The sequence below is a fragment of the Sapajus apella genome, unplaced genomic scaffold, assembly GCF_009761245.1.
Source record: "Sapajus apella isolate SASKATOON/1434 unplaced genomic scaffold, GSC_monkey_1.0 scaffold19, whole genome shotgun sequence".
NCBI lineage: Eukaryota > Metazoa > Chordata > Mammalia > Primates > Cebidae > Sapajus > Sapajus apella.
Genome location: NW_022436959.1, coordinates 6,664,324 through 6,690,345, shown reverse-complemented (window position 1 = coordinate 6,690,345; position 26,022 = coordinate 6,664,324). Strand labels below are relative to the sequence as shown.

Genomic DNA, 26,022 nt, shown 5'->3' with positions numbered 1-26,022 from the left:
GTTGTAGGTCAACCATTTCAGAACTGGCAACTACAGGGTTTAAAATAAGATCCGTTAAAGTTGCTACACATTGTGATGGTTAGTGCACGCGATGACTTCTGGATAACCCAGCCCTTCTCTGTGGCTTAATTTGAAAAACGCCTGTGCATATCCAGTGGCCAAGGGAGGTGAAGGAAGCCCCTCCAGAGGCTCAGAGTCCTGCTGAGCTCCCAGGAGGCGAAGACACTGGAAGAACTCCCATCCTCTCAGGAGCACTGTAACGCCAAAGGTCATGCCAGGTGATGTCCTAAGTGCCATCCAGCTCTGACCACAATTCTGTCCTCTGCCTATACCTAGAGGAGCTTGGCCGAGGCGCTACAGGAAACCAAAGCAAAAAGGAGAGCAGGAAAGTGAAAGGAAAAAAACTTTTCTTCCATGGAGAACTTGGGTTTGTCTTTTTTTTTTTTTTTTTGAAGCATTTTACATTTAAACAAATTTTTTTCTTAAAAGTCTTTTTATATCAGCTTACCCTCCGGGATCTAACTCACAAAAGTTTACTGCTTCTTCAGCAGTTCAGTCATTCATGAGAGCTACTGAAGTGCAGGGGGCTGTACAGAGTCACTGCAGGAAGAGCCCGGCAGGAGCGCAGCACTGCTGCTCCTGGTGGGCACCTCCAGTGTTTGCTGTGTACACACATGGCCATGAAGTGCTTGCAGGTGGGGAGGGGCTGGGTTTGAAGAGCAGGAGCCCAGGATCCCAAGGTGTTGTTCTTATAGCCCCTCAAAGACGACTCCGGCAAAAAGGAGGTTGAGACTAGAGGCAATGGGTCTATTGCCAGGTGATGCCAGTCTTCTCTAGCATGTGCATGTCCGTGCAGTGCCTACATGTCTGTCCACATCTGAACAACTCTCTGCTTCATTATCATGTCACCCTCTTGTTCATTGCAAAATGATGTTCTGTTTCACCTGGGAGTGACAGGAGTGCTGAATTTGTGGTCAGGAAACCTGGACTCTGGTCCCGGGATTGTCAGTTTTACTCGCCTTGTTGCATGGCCTCTAGTACGTATATCCCCAGCATATTGGGTATGTGTGGGATGCTGGACATCCTCCTCTTGTTACTGACTGTAGCAGGGATGCTTCCAATGCCTCAGCATTAGGTAGGATGTTCTGTAGGGTCCAAATAAAACCCTGCCCTTCCCTTGAGCATGCTAAGAATTATTTTTAAAGAAACATATATGGATATTAATTTTTATCAAGTGTTTTTTTCTGCATCTGTTAAGATTATGTTATATTTTTAAAAATCTTGGTATGAATTACATTACTGGATTTTCTACTGTTAATCTTGCATTTCTATTTGGTTATAATTTCCCTCAAACTCATGGCTAATATAGCTATTATTTCATATTTTTGTATTTTATGTTTCCAAGTGTTAGATTTTAGAATCAAGGTTTTGCTAGCTTCATTAATCATCATCATTATCTCAACTAACACATAGCAATTTCTGTACGTAGGGTGCTATTCCTAGTACTTGATGTATTAACTCATTTAATTCTCACAATAGTCTTTTGAGGGAAGACTATTATTGGCCCCATTAGATGAAGAATGAAGAATAGATGAAGAATCTGAAGCCCAGAGGAGCTAGACACTTGACTCTCCTGCACAGACTTTTATTGTTACAGTAGGATTCATGGCTGGGATGGGTGGTTCCAGAGTCTAAGTGCACTGTATTTGGGAATGTAAACCGGGAAAATTTTCTTATACTTGGTGGAACACATCAGTAAAACTCTGTGTGTGTATGTTGGGGCTAGGAACGGGGGTAAATTTTAATTTAATGGTTTAAGAAAATGATTATATGTAGTTTCAGATTTTCTGTTAATTTTTTAGTCAGTTTTGTGATTTTTCTAGAAAATGGTCCCATCTGTCAGTTTTCAGATGTATTGGTTTGAACTTATTCATACATACTATTTTCTTCTCACTGAGAAGCTTCTATTGATAATGTTTAGTTTTATCCTTCCTTTTCACTCTTAGTATGATTTATTTATATTCTCTTATCAATCTTGTCAAAAGTTTCCCTTTTTATCAATCTTTTAAAAGAATTAGTTTTGAGGGTTGTGAATCTGTTATTTTTTATTTTGTTAACTTTTTCATCTTGAATTTGTTTTTCCTCCTTTCTACTCTTTTTTGGTCTATTCTGTTGTTCTCTTTTGCCAGAGGATACTTAGCTCTTTGCTTTCCAATTTTCCACAATAATGGGTAACTTTATGCTACACATTACCCTCTCCTTACCACTTTAACTGCTTCCCATAAGACAGTGTAAGTTGTGTTTTTAATGTTAACCATTTTGAAATATTTTCTGCCATTATTTCTTTAATACATGGGTTATTTTTGGGGAGTGTAGAGGAGTTTCACTCTCTTTTTTTTTTTTTTTTTTTAAAGAGATGGAGTCTCGCTCTGTTGCCCAGGCTGGAGTGCAATGGCATGATCTCAGTTCACTGCAACCTCCACCTCCTGGGTTCAAGTGATTCTCCTGCCTCAGCTTCCTGAGTAGCTGAGATTACAGGCACCTGCCACCACACCTGGCTAATTTTTATATTTTCAGTAGAGACAGGGTTTCACCATGCTGGCCAGGCTGGTCTTGAACTCTTAACCTCAGGTGATCTGCCTTCCTCGGCCTCCCAAAGTGCTGGGATTATAGACGTGAGCCACTGCACCTGGCGGAATTATCTCTTTATCATTGAATTTTTAAAAAATTTATTTGTGATCAGAAACACAGTTTGGAATTTTTTGAGACATAACATGTGGCCTCCTGTATGGTCAATATTTATAAATGTGTGCTTGAGAAGAATATATATATTATTTGACAGTTGAATGTTTTGGATCAAACATGTTATTTTCATGTTCAGATATTCTTTATTTTTGTTAATGTTGTTTTTCTGCTTGATCTGTTGCTGGGAGAGTTGTGTTAAAATTTTCTATTATGCTCATGGATTGAACAGTTTCTCCTTTTAGTTCTGTCAAATTTTTGATAAGTTTTGAAGCTGTGTTGTTAGGAGCATTGAGGTTCATGATGGCTACATTTTTCTGTTGAATTTTTCCTTTTATTATTCTGTAGTAAGTAGGTTTATCACTAACAATACTTTTTATCCCAAAGTCTGTTTTTATCTGATAACATTTAGCTACGTCACCTTTTAAATGGCCAGTATATAAGTGATATATTTTTGCCAGGCTTTACTGTTAAGCTTTTGTGTCATGTGTCTTAAAACAGTATTTTTAAAAAAATTATTTATTTATTTATTTTGAGATGGAGTCTCGCTCTGTCACCCAGGCTGGAGTGCAGTGGCACGATCTTTGCTCACTGCAACCTTCGCCTCCTGGGTTCAAGCGATTCTCCTGCCTCAGCCTCCTGAGTAGCTGGGTTTACAGGCGTGTGCCACCACGCCCGGCTAATTTGTATTTTTAGTAGAGATGGGGTTTCACCATGTTAGTCAGGCTGGTCTAGAACTGACCTCGTGATCCACCTGCCTCAGCCTTCCAAAGTGCTGAGATTACAGGCCTGAGCCACTGCACCTGCCATATAGTTAATTTTTAAAAGTAAAATTCAATCTGTGTCTCTGTCTTTTAACTGGCAAGTTTAATTTTTTTTTGCCTTTAGTATAATTGCTGATTTACGTGAATTTATTTGTCCTGTTATATTTCATACTTCCCTTTTACCACTTTTTCTTTATTTCATTTCTCCTTTCTTCTTGCTTTCTTATTTTTTAAATTAACCATTTTAAAGTAAACAATTCAGTAGCATTTAATGCATTCACAGTGTTGTATAACCACCACCTCTGTCTAGTTCTAGAACATTTTCATTTCTTCATCCTAAAATCCCTTACACAGTAAGCAGTTTTTCTCCATTCCTCCCCCAACCCACAGCCTCTGGCAACTACCAAATCTGTGATATTTCACATAAGTGGAATATGTAAGTTTTTGTGTCTGCCTTCTTTTACTGAATGTAATGTTTTTGAGGTTCATTCATGATGTATCATGTATCCATACCTCATTCCTTTTGATGGCAGAATAATATTCCATTGTATGGATGTATAACATTTTATTTATTTACTCTTTGTTGATTGACATTTGGGTTGCCTCTACCTTTTGGTTATTGTAAATAGTGCTGCCATGAACATTTGCTCACATGTATTTGTTTGAGTCCCTGTTTTCAATTCTTTGGGGGTGTATACTGAAAAGTGGAATAACAGAATAATTCTATTTTTAACATTTTGGGGAACTCCCAGACTGTTTTCCACAGTGGTGCTTACTTGTGAATTAACTGAAATGTATTTTTTTCTGCTACTCTTTTCACATTTAGAAATTATACATTATGCTTTTATTATTCTAGTGGTTACTTCTGAATTTATAATCATAATTGATTTTAATCAATCCCTCTATCCCCTCAAAAAATGTGAGATTTTAGGAAGCTTGAACGCTGATGATTGTTTCCCATTCCCATGCTCCTGTTTATGATGTCTGGTTTTTAGTTTCACTTTGTTTTTAACTACTGTTAAATTAGTTGCTGTTGTTATTGTTTTAATTGTTGGTTCTCATCTAAATGCTCACTGATTTATTTTCTTCCTGATATGAAGAAATGTTAATTTCTTGATATGATTCTTTAATCATTCATTCAGTAAAGGTCTGTGATAGTAAACTGTTTTAATCCTTGTCTGAAAATGTCTTCATTTTGTTCTTACTTTTAATGATGTTTTAGTTGGGAATTTCAAAGTTGGCAGTTATTTTCTTTCAGCACTTTGAAGATGTTATTTTAGTGTCTTATGCCCTTGTCATTGCTGTTGAGAAGCCTGCTGTAATTGTTTATAGGTAATCTGCCTTTTCGTCAAGATTTTTCTCATTGTCCTTGGTATTCCAGTAGTTTTCAAATGACATATGTAGGTGTGTGTTTATTTTTACATGTCCATTTGAAAATCATGTTTCTGTGAGGATGCATGTCTGGAAAGTTCTTAGCAACTGCCTTTTCAGTTATTTCCCTTCCTAAATTCTCTTTATTCTCTCCTTCTGGAGCTTCTTTTATATGTATGTTGGACTTTAGAAGTTTTTCCTCCATGTCTCTTATTTGCTGCTTCATGCATTTTAACATCTGATAGCTCTTAGTAGCTAATGGTGTCTTCACTATATCTAATTTACTGTTCATGTTTGCCAAAAAATTTTTCCAAACTTTAAAGAAGCTCAAACCTGCAAAAAACTTGAAAGAATAGTACAGTGAATATCTATATGCTTTTTTAGATATATAGGCATCTATATGAATTGCCTAAATTCAGCAATTGATATGATTTTGTCACATTTGTTCTTTCTCTCTCATTCTCTCCTCTCCCAACATATATTATATGTATTTATATATACACATATTTTTCTGATGATTCATCTGAAAATTCATATATATCCTGGCATTTCACTCGTAAATGTTTCAGCATGCATCTCCTAAGGGCAAGAACATTTTCCTCCACAACCGCAGTGCTGTTATACCCACAAAATTTCTTTTTTCTTTCTTTTTTTTTTTTGAGACAGAATCTTGCTCTCATACCCAGACTGGAGTGTGGTGGTATGATGTTGGCTCACTGCCTCCTCTGCCTCCCAGATTTAAGGGATCCTCCCATAGTCCTGTAGATGGGAATATAGGCTCATGCCACCAGGCCTGGCTTTTTTGTATTGTTAGTAGACAGGGTTTTGCCATGTTGCCCAGGCTGATCTCAAACTCCTGGGTTCAAGTGATCCTCCTGCCTCAGCCTCCTAAAGTGTTGGAATTACAGGCATGAACCGCTGCACCTGGCCTGAGAAACTTCATATTGATTCAATAACATTATCTGACATGTAGCCCATAATGAAATCTCTCTCAAGTGTTCCCCAGATATTCTTTTAGGCTTTATTTATTTATTTTTTTCAATCCAGGATCAATTTGAGGTTTGCCTATTGTCTTGGTTGACATGCCTGTCTATTTTATTTTATTTTATTTTATTTTATTTATTTATTTATTTATTTATTTATTTATTTATTTATTTCAGACAGGGTTTCACTCTGTTGCCTGGGCTGGAGTGCAGTGGCATGACCACAGCCCACTGCAGTCTTGGCTTCCCAGGCTCAGGTGATCTGCCCATCTCAAGCCTCCTGAGCAGCTAGGACCAGAGGTGTGCATCACCACACTTGGCTAATTTTTGAAATTTTTTTTTTTTTTTTTTTTTTTGGCAGAGATGGGGGTCTCACTATGTTGCCCAGATTGTTCTAGAACTTCTGGGCTCAAGCAGTCCACCCACCTTGGCCTCCCAAGTGCTGGGATTGCAGGTGTGAGCCCCTGTGCCCAGCCTCTATTCTATTTTAATCTCAGTTTTAGTGTTTCATGAAGAGAATGGGCTTGTTGTCTTAAGAACGCTCGTATTCTAGATTTGTTGGTTTGTTTCATTATTAGGTTTACATTAAGCATTTTTTTTTGGGGGGGGCAAGGACAATACATAAGTGATGTTGTACATTTCTTGTTACATCACATCGAGACCACATTAATGTCAGTTTGTTTTGACACTAAGTTGGATCACGCTGTTAAGATGGTATATGTCACTCTATCATTGTAAAGATAACTTTCCCTTTTGCAATTAATAAGTAATCTGAAACTTTCAGACCACATGAATATCCTATTCCTGAAAAACCTTCCATCCAGTGGTATTGGCATCTATTGATGACCCTTTCCCATATAAATGATTAAATTGGAATGTGTAAAATGATAATTTTCTAATTTTATAATCCCTTCTCCATTCACTGATGGTATTCTGTAGAGAAGAACTTGTCCATCTTCTCTTTCTCTTGTACTCCTCCCTTCTTCCTTCTTGTCCTTCTTTTCTTCCTCCTTCAGTAGCAGACTCATGAATTTTTTACAATATTTAATATATTATCTATCACCATTGTTGTATGCCCATTATTTCTTTTTTTTTTTTTTAAATTGTACTTTAAGTTCTGGGGTACATGTGCACATCCTGCAGGGTTGTTGCATAGGTACACACATGCTATGGTGGTTTGCAGTCTCTGTCCCCCTGTTGCCTACATCAGACATTTCTCCCAGTGTTTTCCCTCTCCAGCCTCCCTGCCCCCTGCTGTCCCTCCCCTAGCTCCCTACTCCCAACTTACCCCAGAGTGTGGTGTTCCCCTCCCTGTGTCCATGTATTCTCACTGTTCAAAACCTGCCTGTGAGTGAGAACATGCCGTGTTTGGTTTTCTGTTCTTGTGTCAGTTTGCTGAGAATGATGGTTTCCAGATTCATCTGTGTACCTACAAAGGACATGAACTTGTCGTTTTTTATGGCTGCATTGTATTCCATGGTGTATATGTGCCACATTTTCCTTGTGCAGTCTATCATTGATGGGTATTTGGGTTGGTTTGAGGTCTTTGCTATTGTAAATAGCACCACAATGAACATAAGTGTGCATGTGTCTTTATAGTAGAACGATTTATAATCCTTTGGATATATACCCAGTAATGGGATTGCTGGGTCAAATGGAATTTCTATTTCTAAATCCTTGAGGAATCACCACACTGCCTTCCACAATGGTCGAACTAATTTACACTCCCACCAACAGTGTAAAAGTGTTCCTATTTCTCCACATCCTCTCCAGCTGTCTCCAGATTTTTTAAATGAATACCATTCTAACTGGCTTGAAATGGTATCTCAATGTGGTTTTGATTTGCATTTCTCTAATGACCAGTGATGATGAGCATTTTTCATATGTTTGTTGGCTGCATAAATGTCTTCTTTTGAAAAGTGTCTGTTCATATTCTTTGCCCACTTTTTGATGGGGTTGTGTGTTTTTTTCTTGTAAATCTGCTTTAGTTCTTTGTAGATTCTGGATATTAGCCCTTTGTCAGATGGGTAGATTGTAAAAATTTTTTTCCCATTCTGTTGGTTGCTGGTTCACTCTAATGATTGTTTCTTTTGCCATGCAGAAACTCTTAAGTTTAATTAGATCCCATTTGTCTATTTTGGCTTTTGTTCATTACTTTTGGTATTTTAGTCATGAAGTCCTTGCCTATGCCTATGTCCTGAATGGTATTGCCTAGGTTTTCTTCTAGGGTTTTTATGGTGTTAGGTCTTACGTTTAAATCTTTAATCCATTTAGAGTGAATTTTAGTGTAAGGTGTAAGGAAGGGGTCCAGATTCTGCTTTCTGCACATGGCTAGCCAGTTTTCCCAACACCATTTATTAAACAGGGAGTCTTTTCCCCATTGCTTGTTTTTGTGAGGTTTGTCAAAGATCAGATGGCTGTAGATGTGTGGCATTAATTCTGAGGCCTCTGTTTTGTTCCATTGGTCTATATCTCTGTTTTGGTACCAGTACCATGCTGCTTTGATTAGCGTTGTAGTATAGTTTGAAGTCTGGTAGTGTGATACCTCCAGCTTTGCTCTTTTTGCTTAGGATTGTCTTGGCTATGTGAGCTCTTTTAGTTCCATATGAAGTTTAAGGTGTGTGTGTTTTTAAACATTTTATTGCATTTTAGGGTACACCTAAAGAACATGCAGGATTGTTGCATAGGTACATACATGGCAATGCGGTTTGCTGCCTTTCTCCCCATCACCTATATCTGGCATTTCTTCCCATGTCATCCCTCCCCAACTCCCCACCTCCCGCTGTCCCTCCCCTAGGTCCCCCCACAGGCCTCAGTGTGATGCTCCCTCCCTGCATCCATGGTTCTCATTGTTCGACACCGACCTGTGTGTGAGAACATGTGGTGTTTGATTTTCTGTTGTTGTGTCGGTTTGCTGAGGATGATGGTTTCCAGGTTCATGCATGTCCCTACAAAGGACACGAACTCATCGTTTTTTATGGCTACATAGTATTCCATGGTGTATACGTGCCCCATTTTCCCTGTCCAGTCTATCATTGATGGGCATTTGTGTTGGTTCCAAGTCTTTGCTATTGTAAACAGTGCTGCAGTGAACATTCGTGTCCATGTGTCCTTATAATAGAATGATTTATAATCCTTTGGATATATACCCAGTAATGGGATTGCTGGGTCAAATGGAATTTCTATTTCTGGTCCTTGAGGAATCGCCACACTGCCTTCCACAATGGTTGAACTAATTTACACTCCCACCAACAGTGTAAAAGTTTCCTATTTCTCCACATCCCCTCCAGCATCTGTTGTCTCCAGATTTTTTAATGATTGCCTTTCTGTCATGAGATGATATCTCAATGTAGTTTTGATTTGCATTACTCTAATGACCAGTGATGATGAGCATTTTTTCATGTTTGTTGGCCTCATATATGTCTTCTTTTGAAAAGTGTCTGTTCATGTCCTTTTTCCACTTTTGAATGGGTTTGTTTTTTTTCTTGTAAATCTGTTTTAGTTGTTTGTAGATTCTGGATATTAGCCTTTTGTCAGATGGGTAGATTGCAAAACTTTTTTTCCCATTCTGTTGGTTGCCAGTTCACTCTAATTGTTTCTTTTGCTGTGTAGAAGCTCTGGAGTTTAATTAGATCCCATTTGTGTATTTTGGCTTTTGTTGCAATGCTTTTGGTGTTTTAGTCATGAAGTCCTTGCCTATGCCTATGTCCTGAATGGTTTTGCCTAGGTTTTCTTCTAGAGTTTTTATGGTGTTAGGTCTTATGTTTAAGTGTTTAATCCATCTGGAGTTAATTTTAGTGTAAGGTGTCAGGAAGGGGTCCAGTTTCTGCTTTCTGCACATGGCTAGCCAGTTTTCCCAACACCATTTATTAAATAGGGAATCCTTTCCCCACTGCTTGTTTTTGTGAGGTTTGTCAAAGATCAGATGTAACTCCTGCTTTTTTTTGCTTTCCATTTGCTTGGTAAATCTTCCTCTGTCTCTTTATTTTGAGCCTATGTGTATCCTTGCATGTGAGATGGGTTTCCTAGATACACCATACCTATGGGTTCTGACTTTTTATCCAATTTGCCAGTCTGTGTCTTTTGATTGGCGCATTTAGCCCATTTACATTTAAGGTTAATATTATTATGTGTGAATTTGATCCTGCCATTTTGATGCTAGCTGGCTGTTTTGCTTGTTAGTTCATGCAGTTTCTTTATTGTGTTGATGCTCTTTACCATTTGGTATGTTTTTGGAGTGGCTGGTACTGCTTGTTCCTTCCTATGTTTAGTGCTTCTTTCAGGAGCTCTTGTAAAGCAGGCCTGGTGGTGATGAAATCTCTGAGCAATTGCTTGTTTGTAAAGGATTTTATTTCTCCTTTGCTTATGAAGCTTAATTTGGCTGGATATGAAATTCTAGGTTGAAAGTTCTTTTCTTTAAGTATGTCGAATATTGGTCCCCACTCTCTTCTGGCTTGTAGGGTTTCTGCCGAGAGATCTGCTCTGACTCTGATGGGCTTCCCTTTGTGGGTAACTTGACCTTTCTCTCTGGCTGCCCTTAGCATTTTTTCCTTCATTTCCACCCTGGTGAATGTGACAATTTTGTGCCTTGGGGTTGCTCTTCTTGAGGAATATCTTTGTGGTGTTCTCTGTATTTCCTGGACTTGAATATTGGCCTGCCTTGCTAGGTTGGGGAAGTTTTCCTGGATAATATCCTGAAGAGTGTTTTCCAGCTTGGATTCATTCTCTCCATCACATTCAGGTACACCTATCAAACGTAGATTAGGTCTTTTCACATAATCGCATGTTTCTTGGAGGCTTTGTTCATTTCTTTTCACTCTTTTTTCTCTAATTTTGCCTTCTCATTTTATTTCATTGAGTTGATCTTCAATCTCTGATATCCTTTCTTCTGCTTGGTGGATTTGGCTGTTGAAACTTATATATACTTCGTGAAGTTCTCTTGTTGTGTTTTTCAGCTTCATCAATTCATTTATATTCTTTTCTAAGCTGTTTATTATTGTTAGTGTTCATCAAAACTTTTTTCAAGGTTCTTTGTTTCTTTGCATTGAGTTAGAACATTTTCTTTTAGCTCAGAGAAGTTTGTTATTACCCACTTTCTGAAGCCTGTTTCTGTGAATTCATCAGACTCATTCTTCATCTAGTCTTGTTTTCTTGCTGGTGAGGTGTTGTGATCCCTTGGAGGAGGAGAGGCATTCTGGTTTTGGGTGTTTTCATCCTTTTTATGCCGGTTTCTTCCCATCTTTGTGGATTTCTCTCCCTGTGGTCTTTGTAGTTGGTGACTTTCAGATCAGGTCTCTGAGTGGACGTCCTGTTTTTGTTGATGATGAAGTTATTTCCTTCTGTTTCTTAGTTTTCCTTCTAACAGTCAGGTCCCTCTGCTGTAGGACTGCTAGAGGTCCACTCCAGACCCTGCTTGCCTGGGGATCACCTGCAATGGCTGCAGAACAGTAAGGGTTTCTGGCAGTTTCTTCTTCTGCTATCTTTTGTCCCAGAAGGATACCCACCCGATGTCAGCCTGAGCTCTCCTTTATAAGGTGACTGGATATATGGGGGTCGGGGAGCTGCTTGAGGAGACAGTCTGTCCTTTATAGGAGCTCAAGTGCTGAGCTGTGAGCCCCGTTGTTCTGTTCAGAGCTGCTGGGCAGGTACGTTTAAGTCTGCTGCAGCAGAACTCGTAACCACCTTTTTTTCCCAGGTGCTCTGTCCTGGGAAGGTGGAACTTTATTTTTAAGTTTCTGTCATGCTGCTGCCTTTTTTCGGAGATGCCCTGCCCAGTGAGGAGGTAGCCTAGTCACAGTCTGCCAGCAGAGGTTTTGCTGAACTGCCGTGGGCTCTGCCCAGCTGCTCTTTGAACCTCCTTGCAGTTTTGTTTATAGGGAAATAGTTAGAACTGCCTCAGTAATGGCCTCTGTAATGGCGGAACACCTCGATAGTGGCGGGCTGCCTCGGTAGTGGTGGACTGCTTCAGTAATGGTGGATGCCTTTCCCCCACAGAGGTGGACTGTCCTGGGTCGAGCTGTGCTTGCTGTGACACTCTCAATCCAGAGCGTTTCAGATTGCTGGTCTTTGTGGTGGGATGGGGGGGTGGGGTGGACTGGCTGAGCCAGATCACCTGGCTCCTTATTTCAGTCCCTCCCATTTTTTTTTTTTTTTTCCAGTTGCACAGGCAACTCTTTCTCCCAGGTGTTCCAGTCGCCAGTTGCAAAGGCACTGAGATTTGTGTGAGTGTTTGTGCGGAGACCTGCTATGCTGGCTGAAACAGCCATGCTGGGGGCTTGTGGCACTTTTCCGCCTGGGAATCTTTTGACCTGGCTCCCTGTTTCAGTCCCCTTTTTTTCAGTTGCATGGGTGACTGTCTCCCAGGCATTCCACTTGCCAGTGGAAAAGGTGCCCAGATTTGTGTGAGTTTTTGTGCGGAGACGCCCTGCACCAGCTGAAACAGCCTCGCTGGGGGCTCGTGGCACTTTTCTGCCTGGGAATCCCCTGGCCTGGCTCCCTGTTTCAGTCCTCTTTTTTTCAGTTGAATGGGTGACTCTGTCTCCCAGGTGTTCCAGTCGCCAGTTGAAAAGGCGCCCAGATTTGTGTGTTTTTGTGTGGAGACCTGCTGTGCTGGCTGAAAAGGCCACTCTGTGGGTTTGTGGTACTTTTCTGCCTGGGACTCTCCTGGTCTTTGGGCAGTAAAAACCACGTTTGGAAATGCGGTTATCACTCACCCTCTGTGTTTTCGCTAGGAACTACGATCCAGAGCTGTTCCAATTCGGCCATCTTGGATCCCGTCTCTGTTTAAGGTGGTTTTATCCAGTTCTGTGAAGAAGGTTGATGGTAGCTTGATGGGGATAGAGTTGAATCTGTAAATTACTTTGGGGAGTATGGTATGGCCATTTTCATGATATTGATTCTTTCTAACCATGAGCATGGGATATTTTTCCATCTGTTTATGTCCTCCCTTATTTCCTTGAGCAGTGGTTTGTAGTTCTCCTTGAAGAGGTCTTTCACATCCTTTGTTAGTTGTATTCCTAGGTATTTTATTCTCTTTGTAGCAATTGTGAATGGAAGTTCAATTTGGCTATTATTGGTGTATAGGAATGCTTCTGATTTCTGTACGTTGACTTTTGTATCCTGAGACTGCTGAAGTTGCTTATCAGCTGAAGGAGGTTTTGGGCTGAGACGATGGGGTCTTCTAAATATACGATCATGTCATCTGCAAATAGAGACAATTTGACTTCCTCTTTTCCTAATTGAATATCTTTTATTTCTTTTTCTTGCCTAATTGCTCTGGCTAGAAATTCCAATACTGTATTGAGTAGGAGTGGTGAGAGAGGGCATCCTTGTGTAGTGCCAGTTTTCAAAGGGAATGTCTGGTGTGTGCTGTGTCCCGTGCTGCACAAGGGTTCAAGGACCTAAGAGGGAAAGGTGGGGGATAAAAACACAGACACAGACATGGAGAAAGCTGGGCCAGGCAGTCCAGGAGGTGAGGATGTCAGTCTCTCTGGCCCTGACCTGTCTCAGTGTACTTTATTCTGTTTGTTGACAAAGCACATAGCAGAGGGAGGGTGCAGTTACTTAGAACAGCCTGTGGTTATTATTCTCATACTTCAGTTAATATACTTCAGCCAAAAAGTATCTTGCAGCAAGGTCAGTGAGAGCTTGTTATCTCTCTAGGCCTGTCTGTTCTCTAAGACATGCACATCCTCCTATTATGGTTTCATTTCCCTGAAGTTCAACCAAAGTTCACAGCAGTCTTGCTGCTGATTCCCCTAGAGGGGGTGTGCTACTCCGGCTCACTACAGGAATGCTTACAGTTTTTGCCTGTTCAATATGATATTGGCTATGGGTTTGTCGTAAGTAGCTTTTATTATATTGAGATACGTTCCATTGATACCTAGTTTATTTAGGGTTTTTGGCATAAAGGACTGTTGAATTTTGTCAAAGGCCTTCTCTGCATCTATTGAGATAATCATGTGGTTTTTGTCTTTGGTTCTGTTTATGTGATGGATTATGTTTATAGATTTGCATATGTTGAACCGGCCTTGCATGCTCGGGATGAAGCCTACTTGATCGTCATGGATAAACTTTTTGATGTGCTGTTGCATTCAGTTTGCCAGTATTTTATTGAAGATTTTTGCTCAATGTTCATCATGGATATTGGCCTGAAGTTTTCTTTTTTAGTTGGTCTCTGCCAGGTTTTGGCATCAGGATGATGGTGGTCTTATAAAATGAGTGAGGGAGGATTCCCTCTTTTTGTATTGTTTGGAATAATTTCGAAAGGAATGGTACCAGCTCCTCTTTGTATGTCTTATAGAATTCAGCTGTGAACCTGTCTGGGCCTCGACTTTTTTTGGCTGGTAGGCTATTAATTGCTGCCTCAACTTCAGACCTTGTTATTGGTCTATTCAGGGTTTCAACTTTTTCCTGGTTTAGTCTTGGGAGGATGTAAGTGTCCAGAAGTTTATCCATTTCTTCCAAATTTACTTTATGTGTGTAGAGCTGTTTATAGTATTCTCTGATGGTAGTTTGTATTTCTGTGGAATCGGTGATGGTCTCCCCTTTATCTTTTTTTATTGTATCTATTTGATTCTTCCTTCTTTTCTTTTTTATTAGTCTAGCTAGCAGTCTATTTTGTTGATCTTTAAAAAAAAAAAAAACCAGCTCCTGGATTTATTGATTTTTTTGAATCTTTTTTGTGTGTGTGTCTCTATCTCCTTCTGTTCTGCTCTAAATTTAGTTATTTCTTGTCTTCTGCTCACTTTTAAGTTTTTTTGATCTTGCTCCTCTAGCTTTTTCAATTTTGATGATAGGGTGTTGATTTTAGATCTTTCCTCACTTCTTACAGGAGCACGTATCGCTACAATTTTTTCTCTAGACACTGCTTTAAATTTGTCCCAGAGATTCTGGTATGTTGTGTCTTCATTTTCATTGGTTTCAGAGAACATTTTTTATTGTTCCTTTCATTTCATTGTTTATCAATTTGTCATTCAGGAGCAAGTTGTTCAGTTTCTATGTAGTTGTGTGGTTTTAAGTGAGTTTCTTAATCCTGGGTTCTAACTTAATTGCACTGTGGTCTGAGAGACTGTTTGTTATGATTTCCATTCTTTTGCATTTGCTGAGGGGTGATTTACTTCCAATTATGTGGTCAATTTTAGAGTAAGTGTGATATGGTCCTGAGAAGAATGTATATTCTGTGGATTTGGGGTGGATAGTTCTGTAGATGTCTATTAGGTCCACTTGGTCCAGATCTGCGTTCAAGTCCTGGATATCCCTGTTGATTTTCTGTCTCATTGATCTATCTAATACTGACAGTGGAGTGTTAAAGTCTCCCAGTCTCCTACTATTATTGTGAAGGAGTCTAAGTCTCTTTGTAGGTCATTAAGAACTTGCTTTATGTATCTGGGTGCTCTTTTATTGGGTGCGTATAGTTTAGGATAGTTAGCTCTTCCTGCTGCATTGATCCCTTTACCATTATGTAATGCCCTTCTTTGTCTCTTTTGATCTTTGTTGGTTTAAAGTCCTTTTTATCAGAGACTAGGATTGCTACTCCTGCTTTTTGTTTGCTCACCATTTGCTTGGTAGATCTTCTTCCATTCCTTTATTTTGAGTCTGTGTGTGTCTTTGCACGTGAGATGGGTCTCCTGAATACAGCACACTGATGGGTCTTGACTTTTTATCCAGTTTGCCAGGCTGTTTCTTTTGATTGGGACATTTAAGCCATTTACATTTAACCTTAATATTGTTATGTTTGAATTTGATCCTGCCATTTTGTTACTGGTTGGTTGTTTTGTCCATTAGTTGATGCAGTTTCTTCATTGCATCGTTGGTCTTTACCATTTGGTACGTTTTTGCAGTGGCCGGTACTGGTTGTTCCTTTCCATGTTTAGTGCTTCCTTCAAGAGCTCTTGTAAGGCAGGTCTTGTGGTGACAAAATCACTCATCAATTGCTTGTCCATAAAATATTTTATTTCTCCTTCACTTACGAAGCTTAGTTTGACTGGATATGAAATTCTGGGTTGAAAGTTCTTTTCTTTAAAGATGTCGAATATTGGCCCCCACTGTCTTCTGGCTTGCAGGGTTTCTGCTGAGAGGTCCACTGTGAGTCTGATGGGCTTCCCTTTGTGGGTAACCCAACCTTTCTCCCTGGCTACTCTTAGCATTTTTTCCTTCATTTCAACCCTGGTGAATCTGATGATTATGTGCCTTGGGTTGCTCTTCTTGAGGAGTATCTTTGTGGTATTCTTTGTATTTCCTGGATTTAGACGTTGGTCTGCCTTGCTAGGTTGGCGAAGTTCTGTATAATATCCTGAAGAGTGTTTTACACTTTGAATTCATTCTCCCTATCACATTCAGGTACACCAATGAAGCATAGATTAGGTCTTTTCACATAATGCCATATTTCTTGGAGGCTTTATTTCTTTTCACTCTTTTTTCTCTAATCTTGCCTTCTCATTTTGTTTCATTGAGTTGGTCTTCAGTTTCTGATATCCTTTCTTCTGCTTGATCGATTCAGCTATTAAAACTTGTGTATGCCTCGTGAAGTTCTCGTGTTAGGTTTTTCAGCTTAATCAAGTCATTTATGTTCTTCTTTAAGCTGGTTATTCTAGTTAGCATTTTGTCTAACCTTTTTTCAGCTTTCTTGGTTTCTTTGCATTGGGTTAGAACATGTTCTTTTAGCTCAGAGAAGTTTGTTATTACCCACCTACTGAAGCCTGCTTCTGTCTGTTCATCAAACTGATTTTCCATCCTGTTTTGCTCCCTTGCTGGTGAGAAGCTGTGGTCCCTTGGTGGGGAGGCATTCTGGTCTTTGATAATTTCATCCTTTTTGTGCTGGTTCTTCCCATCTTTGTGAATTTATCTACCTTTGGTCTTTGCAGTTGGTGATTTCTGATGGGATCTGTGAGGGGATGTCCTTTCTTTTTACACCAAAGCCATTTCTCCTGTATGAGGCATTTTTTGGTTATGCAGTTGTCAGGAAGCTGCTTGATGAGGCAGTCTGTCGCTTGTCTGCCTGCAGCCCGGCTGCTGTGTAGTGTTCCTGGGTTTTGTTTACACAGGTGAGGTTAGACCCGCCTACCCAATGGTGGGCATCCTTCCTCCTATAGAGCTTGATCATCCTGGGTCGAGGTCAAACTGATGGGCTAGCTGCAAAACTCTAGAGAGAGGGTGTCAGTTTGCTGGACTTTGTGGGGGTGGGACCTGCCAAGCCATATCATCTGTTTCCCTGCCTTCTACTACCCCTCTTTTCTGGGTGATGGGTAGTTCCATCCCACAAGCATTCTCGGTGTTAGTCAAAACTTCTGCCCATGTCTGTGCCGACAACTGGCGGCAGTAGGTGGGCTGGAGCTGTCGCTCGGATCTGTGTTGACAACTTGCGCTTTTCAGCCCAGTGGTAGTCTCCTGTACTGTGGGTTGCAGAGGCTATGGGGGAAGTGCAATATTTGGACCACAGTGCTGAGAGGGTAAGGTCCCTGATCCTCCAGGCCAGTTGCACATCCTGGAGGGGGAGGCAGTGCCCCGCCCTGCTTTGGTTCGCCCTCTTTGGGATATTCCCACTGTCCAACCAGACCCATGAAATGAACCTGGTACCTCGTTTGGGAATGTGTAGATAGCTCACCTCTGGTGCTCTCTCCCTGGGAGCTGCTCTCTGGAGTTGTTCCTATTCGGCTGTCTTGGCAGAAGTCCTTTGCCCATTATTTCAGTGACTACATTTACTCTTCAAAACTGCCCATTCTTTCTTCATCATGTCTAGCTCTTATGATTTCCATTCCTGTTTTTAAACAGTTTCTCTAATCTTTCTAACTTACAGTGTCTCTCAAATTTTTGCTCTATCTTGAGTTTTTGGGAGTCCTATTTGGTGTGCCTGTTGGCTTTTACTCATGGTACATCATTTCTCATGTGTTAAAGAGTGTTTTATGTTGAGCATATTTTAGTAGGACTTAAAAAACAAATAAAAAACCGAAAAAGCCTCTTTCTTCCAGTGATTCTTGGGTGAACTGGTTTGTGGAAGTGCTGTGCCACATAATTCTACATTACTTTGGTTAGGTGTTCGGGGGTATCTCTGACTTGGGGAAAATTTATGTTAATTTCTTGTATTCTAGATTCTTGTGCCATAAGAATGGGATCAATTTGAACTCTATTGACACTGGGCTCTGATATTTCATCAAATCTATAGCAAATGTCTTAGTCTGTTTTCTATAGCATATAACAGAATGCCTGAAACTGGGTGGTTTATAAGGAAACAAAATTTATGTCCTAAAGTTCTGGAGGTTAGAAAGTCCGAGCTTGGGAGGTCACATCTAGTGGGGGCTTTCTTCCTGGTGGGGGCTCCCTGCAGAATGTTGAGGTAACTCAAGGCATCAGTGATGGGGAAGCTGAGTGTGCTAATTCAGGTCTGTCTGTCCTCCTCTTCGTAGAAAGCCACCAATCCCACTTCCATAACAACTCATTAATTTATGAACGCATTAATCCATTCATGAGGGCAAAGCACTTATGACCCAGTCATCTCTTGAATGCCCCACCTCTCAATACTGCCACACTGGGGACTAAATTTCAACATGCGTTTTAGAGGGGTCAGATATTCGAACCATAGAAGTGATCAGTATCTTTATTTTCACGAGATGCCTTTCTTTTAGAACCCATAACCCTAATTTAGCCAAGAATCTAGTAAGAAACACAGAGGAATGGGCATCTCCTCAGTTTTTATTTTAATTTTTGTTATTTATTTATTTTTTAGAGGCAGCAGCTTACATGATCCTAGGTCACTGTAGCCTTAAACTCTTGGGCTCCAGTGATCCTCCCACCTTAGCCTCCTGAGTAGCTGGGACTGCAGGTGCATGACACCACACTCAGCTAATTTTTCTATTTTTTGTAGAGAGAGGTTCTTGATATGTTGCCCAGGCTGGCCTCAAGTGATCCTCCTACCTCTGCCTCCCAGAATGCTGGGATTATAGGTGTGAGCCACCACACCTGGCCTCTTTGTTTTTATATGAGAATGGCTCTTTCCACCAAGCCAAGGATTCAGTTATTCAGAGATTGAGTCCTGGTCCCATGGACCCCAGAACACCAGGAGTGACCTGGCTGGTGCTTATCCCTAGGGGTTGCATGAGAGGAGCTATGGTAGGAGGTGGAGGCCTCAGCAGAAGGGTGATTGAAGTTCCGCCACCTGGCCGCCATGGATTTATTAGTTGCATGCTTTGACACGTCTCTGGGTTATCTGCACAATCACACTTTGAAAAAGTGTTTTGAATCCCTTGATTTATCTTTTTGTCATTGTTTTTCAGAATAGTTTTCACTCAAAGGCAAGAACATGCTTTTAAACTGACCTTTTAAACTTTGTAAGGCTTATGCCACAAAGAGACACATGAAAGGAACAATAAGCACATTCTCTACGTGGAAGCATAATTGAAGTCTCCTCTGGTGATGAGATCTATGGGAACCCAGCACAAAGCATCTGAGCTGGGCTCTTGTAGCTGATGGATGGCCCTCTGGGTGGAAGTCTCATGACTGGAGAGAGAGGCCAAGCTGTACCCTACTCAGTGGGAACATTATTCCCACCATCTCATCAGGCTCATGGCCACCCGCCTACCCTCAGAAGCCAAGGGAACCACTTGGGAGATTTGGACCTTGTCCTTTGGTCTACAGGAAGCCATGGAAGTTTCTGAGCAGGGGAAGGATGTAGAAAATAGAGGCAAGAGGAAAGTAGAGCATTTGAAGCCAGTGACCTGGGTTTGAATTCTGACTCTGGCATTTCCAAGTTGTGTGACCTTATGTAAGCCACCTAGCTTCTGTGAAAATAATATGGCATTGAGCACCCATTTATGAAGCACTGGGTACATGCTGGACACGTGGGATCCAGAGGAGACCAAGAGAATCCTGCAGTCCTTTCTTCCTCCTTGCTTATAACTCTTACCATGTGTATTAGTTTGCCATTGCTGCCATAACAAATGACCACAAACTAAGTAGCATAAAACAACATGGATTTATTATCTCATAGTTCTGGAGGGCGGAAGTTCCACTGGACTAAAGTCAAGTGTTGGCAGGGCTGGTTGTTTCTTGAGGATCCAGGGGAGAATTTGTTTTCTTGCCCTTTTCATGTTCTAGTGCCCACCTGGATTCCTTGGCCTGTAGCTCCTTCCTGACTGCAAAACACATCCCTCCAATTTCTGCTTCCATTTTCTTACTGCCTTTTCTTCTTCTGTGTCAGATCTCCTTTTCTCTCTTTATTATAAGGATCCTCATAATTACATTTGTCCCATTTATCTCTTTATTATAAGGATCACTATAATTACATTTGTCCCATTTGAGATAATTTCCTCATCTAAAGATCCTTCACTTAATCTCATTTGCAGAATCCCTTTTGCCATGTAATGTAACATTCACAAGAATGTTCTAGGGATTAGGATATGGATGTAATTGAGGGTCTTTATTCAGCTTACTACACCATGTGACATTGCCTTTATATAGATATGTAAAATGAACAGACATTAATGTGTTTCCTGCGGGCAGTGAGATAGGCCTGCCAGATAGCTCCACATGTGTGCTGGGTGAGTGAGTGAATAAATGAGTGAATGTATTCTTTGGAGTTGAGAAGAAGCTGATATTCCGCTTGGGCTTTAAAGGATTAGTATGAGTTTGCTAGAGTATTCTAGATGGAATGAGCAGCTTATGAAAAGATACAGAGGCATGAACTGAGACGTTCAGCATGGAGGAAATGCAGGTGGAGTGTGATGGCCCAGAGTGAGATGAGGCTGGGCAGTAGGTCATGGATAGCCTTGCAGGATACCCTCATAGGCTGGATTTGGTTTTGTAAGGAAGCAGTAAATGTAGTTATTGCCATTGTCTTTGAAGTTACTGCCTGGGTTTAAACTCCTGTGCTCACTCACTTGCTGTGTAACCCTAGGAAAATTACTCAACCTCTTTGAGACTCAGTGAAATAGTGCTTCATAAAGCTTTTCTGAGAAGCAGATGACTTTTGAGGATTGTAAAGCACTTAGCACAGTGTGTGGAACAGTCAAACGAGCCTGTAGGAATGTACTGGCATTCCTGCTGTTATTTTAATAAATGTGATTATTGGTATTATTGATGGTGATGATGGGGACTCTGAAGAATTTCAGCCAGGCTTCAGTGCCATGGTCAGATTTGCTTTTTAGGAAGATAACTTTGACACGCATGTGAAGATGGTGGGGGCCAAGGGTGGTTGACACTAAGGGTCAGAAAACCAGTTAGGATCCTATTAAAATAATCTAGGTGAGAGGTGAAGAGGCAGAGAGCAGAGGTGGAGGTTCAAAAGAGATGTTATTGGATGCTGGATGTTGGAGAGAGATGTCTTTGTGGCCTTGAAATGGTTCAAGGGGGATTTTAGAGGCTTAGTACCAGTGCTGTGGTCCTTGATTTTCAGAAAGGGACACTGAGGCACAGCAAGGGGAGGATGCCTTGCCTTCGCCTCCAGATGAAACAGTGACATATGGGGTAGGCAGGGTAGAACTCAGGTCCTTAACCCTTTGTTGCAGAGCAGGCAGAGGTGGGAGATGTACGGCTGGAAGAGGCTTCTGATGAAAGTGCATCATCAGAAGTGAGGCTTTTTTATGGGTGGAGGGGTGCTAATACAACCTCAGTGTCAACAGCCCCTTCCACATCCCTCTAATCACCCCTCTGTGCCTTAACTCCTCTTTCCAGCTCATTCTTTCACCAGTCCCCACAAGAATGCCTATAGAATCCTGGTAGTGTTGGACAGAGGGATTTTGTGGTTTTTGAATTAAGGCAAATGACCTGACTGAGTCGAGGAGGGCACGTGGAGGATGAGGACTGCCTGGGAGGGAGGGAGAGGGAGTTCTGTGTTCTAGCGCCAGTGAAAGAAACCTGGAGTCCGAAGAAGTGTCTGCTCAAGGATTTGGTACTGTGCGTCCTCTGAGGTCTTCCATTTATGCCCTTTCATACATCTTCAGGAGGAAACCAATTCAATAGAGTGCACCAGGGCAAGATTACAATTGTTACTTCAATCATATCTTACCCTGCAAGGATGTTGGAGGAAAATATATTTCAATGCCATGCTCAAAAGAGCTGTCATTTTTTAACATAGTAAATGGGTTTTCAGAGAGTGATGTAATATTGTTATTTTTAATACAGTCTGTTTGGAAATGATTTCACTTTAGTTCAGATCGATGCATGCTGGAGAACAGAAAAATCTAATGGGGGCTTTAGAAAATGTTCCCTAAAGCATCCACCCTTAAAAGGTGGACCCTTTTAAGAAAGCTCTGTGTGCACATACCTGAATTTACAAATCAGAATCACAGGGCAATGTCTTCAGTAACAGGAAGATACAGGAGGCTTCCTTTAAACACCTTGGTGCATTTCAGAGGTTTCTTATAAATGGCTGCTGATGGCTTTACCAGAAAGCTAGGAGAGAGGAAACAAACAAAAAACATGGAGATACGAGGAACAAATTCTGGGCAATGATGACAAGAATTCAGTTTGTTTGTGTGTTTCCCAGAAGTATTACAGTGAAATTGGTGAGACAGCCTATGTGCAGTGCTTGGCAACTGCCAACCTTCAGAGCTGACCATCCATGTATTGGCTGCTGTAGTATGAATCTCTTCATGAGAACACAGAATCGACAAGCATCATGGGGGCCATTTTGTCCCATCTCATGTGGAACCTGTGGCTGAGAAAGGGGAACTATTCAAGGCACACAGAGGCAAGCCCAAGAATAGAGAGACCTTTCTCCTGAATGCCTGTCTATTGCTCTTAACAGTCTTCTCTGCTGTTTTCATTTCTCTGTCAGTCTCCTCTGGTACATTGATATTTTCTTTTTTCCAGGAAAAATCAGTTGCTGACGTCTGACAAGGTGGATGATGAGCTTGGTGCCCTGCAGCTCGGTAGGTGCAGCGGGTGCCTCTGTGCTGTGCCCATCAGAGCCCAAGGGGTCCTTGTTGGCTCTGTCTGGGAGATGGATGGTGGGGGGCCCCTTTCCTCCCACCTGACCTCAGCAAGTAGGGCCAGTCCAATGAGTAGAGCAGACTACTCTCACTACTGTCTCACTGATTGATGTCTTCTACTGCTTGCCCCTCTCTCCTGGAGAAATCCTTGTAAGACCAGTCATTTTTGGATCCACACTGTGGGGCCAGAGAAGCTCTTTGTGCATTTGGCTTTTTTTTTTTTTTTTTTTTTTTTTTTTTGGGTGGGGAGAGGGATTCAGAACTTACTAAGGTCTTCAGAAGACGGCTCTCATTCAAAATATCAGTATAGCTCTGTCTGGGAAGGCCCATACTTTTTAAAAGTTTATCAGTGTATTATGGGGGCATAAGACACAAACAGTGAAGGCATTAAGTGTACAGCCTTAAGTGCTCTGGTCTGCATCTTCACTTCTGTGTACATCTGTGTAGCTGCTCTCTGAGATCAAGATAGAGCACATTTCCTTCCACTGTTTAGTTTTGAAGTAAGCTTTTTTTTTCTCTCTCTTTCTGTAATTCCCTGCTTTCCAAAGATGGATGTGTTTGTAGGGGTTTGCAGCTAGAGATTGAGGATGTTGAGACCAAGTGCTCGCCGTGAGAGGATGAGGCTTGAGTGCTGCCAACATTTGCTCCTCTTCTGGAGCCAGCAGTTTACCTGTTGCACCATTTGGGCAGACAAGAACTGCTCACATGCTTTTCTTCTCCCATTTGAGCCCTCCCTTTTTAAACTGAAGGAAGAAAGCAGTGCCTCTATTTAGAAGTCCCTTGTGTGAGACATGTAGTCTCACAGTTTGCTTTGATGAAGTTGACAGAAAGGGGCAGGCCTCTGAGCAGTGATGGTGGAGGTGCAGGTTTGTTTACTCTGCGTGATTCATCCCAGAGATAGCAGATCCTCAGAGCTCGCCAGAGGGGGCAGATTTCTGTGCAAGGCTGTGCAGAGTACAGCATGGAGGCAGGAAGTGGTGGCATCCATACCCTTTTTGTGCACCTCTACACTTTAACATTTTGCAGTGAAAACTGCTTGTGTTTGGACACAAGCAAAGCAGTTCCTGGCCTTCAGAACCCAGAAAGCTTCTACTGGAAGGAAGGCTATTAGCAATTCTCAGAAGCAGCTGTTTGAAGTATGTGTGTACATGCTTTCTGGAGGAGGCTGACCCCTCTTTGCTAATGGCTCAGCTAATGATTTAGGAAAGGAGAAGAAGGTGAGGGATGGGAGACCATGGAACCCAGTCACGGACAGAATTCATGAATGAGAGGAAAGGAAAGAGAAGTCTTGTGGGAGCCGGGGTTTGCGGGGTGAGCAGTGCAGAAACAAAAATCAAATTTGGTTAGAGGAATGGTGCTCCTTCTCCACCCCAGTTCATTTTACTTTGGTTCTATTCAGTAAGTTCTTGTCAGCAATTTCCTGCCAGGGCATATGCAAGGCTCTGTAGAAGGCAGACCAAGGTGAATAAAAGGTGGCTTTGCCTTTTCAGAGGGTGAGGTGGGTAGGACAAAGGAAGAGAGGTATTTTCCCATAGTAGCACACGAAGCAGATGCCCAGCAGTGCTTAACTGCTTTAATAAGCCAAGTTCTGTGATGAGTTCCTGTAGTAGTCCGTTCTCATGCTGCTAGTAAAGACATACCAGAGACTGAGTCATTTATAAAGGAAAGAGGTTTAATTGACTCACAGTTCAGCATGGCTGGAGAGGCCTCAGGAAACTTACAGTCGTAGCAGAAGGGGAAACAAACATGTCCATCTTCACATGGCAGCAGGAAGGAGAAGTGCCCAGCAAAAGTGGGAAAAGCCCATTATAAAACCATCAGATCTTGTGAGAACTCATTGTTACTAGAATAACATGAGGGTAACCACCCCGTGATTCAATTACCTCCCATCAGGTCTCTCTCACAACACATGGGAATGATGGGAACTACAATTAAAGATGAGATTTGGGTGGGGACACAGCCAAACCATATCAGTTCCAGGAGTTTCTATATCGTGTAGGTATTTAGGCTGGACTCTGAAGGATGGGCAAGGTCTTGCCAAACAGAGATGTGGAAGGAGTCGCATGGGCAAAAGCTTGGTGTTTGTGTGAGGAAGATTGGCTGGAGGTAACAGGCCTGTGGGGGGGGACATGGGGGTCAGTGTGATGATGCTGAAGTGAAGGCTGGGCCGGGCAAGATGATTTTGAGTGCTCTGCTAAACAGCTGAATAGCAAGTCATTGGGCAGAGATTCTGTGGTGGTGAGATATCTAGGGCTGCACATTTGGGGGCTATATCTGGACTTCAGGGATGCAAGCTTAGATGTTAGGAGACTGGTGAGGAGCTCTTGGCATAGTCCAGAGAAGAGGTAATGAGACCCATGTTACCTGGGAAATCCAATGGGTATTTCAGGATCTGCCTGAATATCACATCCTATGGAAAGTTTCCTTGACCATTTATGGCAGAATTAATTGCCTCCCCCTCTGCTCTGAAAACCCTTGCACTCACCCCCGTTTCAGCACTTATTGGGTTAGACTGCAACGGGGGCGGGGGCCTCTGTCTCTCCCTCTGGGCAGGGAGCTGCTTGAATGAAGGGGTGGGGCCTTAGTCATCTCTGACCTCTGTCCCACATCATCCCTAGTACACCATAGGTGCTCAAGAATGTGCTTGCTTAGCAAATAGAAAGATAAGGACATATTTCTATAACACTGGAGAGAGAGAGGCAGCAGGGGGGCAGGATATGAGACATTCTGGAGGCAGAGTAATCCAGAGGCTGGACTGGCATGGTGAGTGGGAGAGGGTGGAGGTTTCAGCCTGAGGCTCTGGTAGAATGGTAGAGGAGAGAGGGGGTCTTTTATTGAAACTGAGGCCAGGAGGGATCCTGAGTTTCTGGTGTTAGGTCACTTCCAGAAGATATCTTGCGGTCAGTAGGAAATGCTGCACAGGCTCCCGGAGAAAAGCTATGTGGGCCATTCTCCTTATGGAGTCTTCCTATGAACATCATTCCCCTTGGTATCTTTGACTCTCAATTGAAATAAAGTCCAGTTGCTTATACATACATACACACACACATATATCCTTCAAAGGGACATGAAATGGTATGGGAAACAAAACTTGCTTATTTTCAATCAGGCGTTTAAACCAGGACCTTAAAATAGGATTCTCAAACCACTGGCATTTGCAGATGGCCTTGTCTGCCTGGCCAACATGTCATTCTGGAGTGTTTTGTTTTCCCCTTGCATGGCGGTCCCACCACATCT

At 41.7% G+C, this 26,022-nt stretch overlaps 1 protein-coding gene across 4 annotated transcripts in view; it reads left to right on the top strand.

Moving 5' to 3' along the window:
• Positions 1–26,022, top strand: part of MINDY4 (MINDY lysine 48 deubiquitinase 4) — a 126,479-nt gene that overhangs the window by 41,894 nt on the left and 58,563 nt on the right. For all 4 annotated transcript variants that reach the window (XM_032286874.1, XM_032286875.1, XM_032286876.1 and 1 more), the window contains one exon: positions 22,667–22,725. In XM_032286874.1, the coding sequence (XP_032142765.1) occupies positions 22,667–22,725 (59 nt within the window). The remainder of the gene's footprint in view (positions 1–22,666; positions 22,726–26,022) is intronic.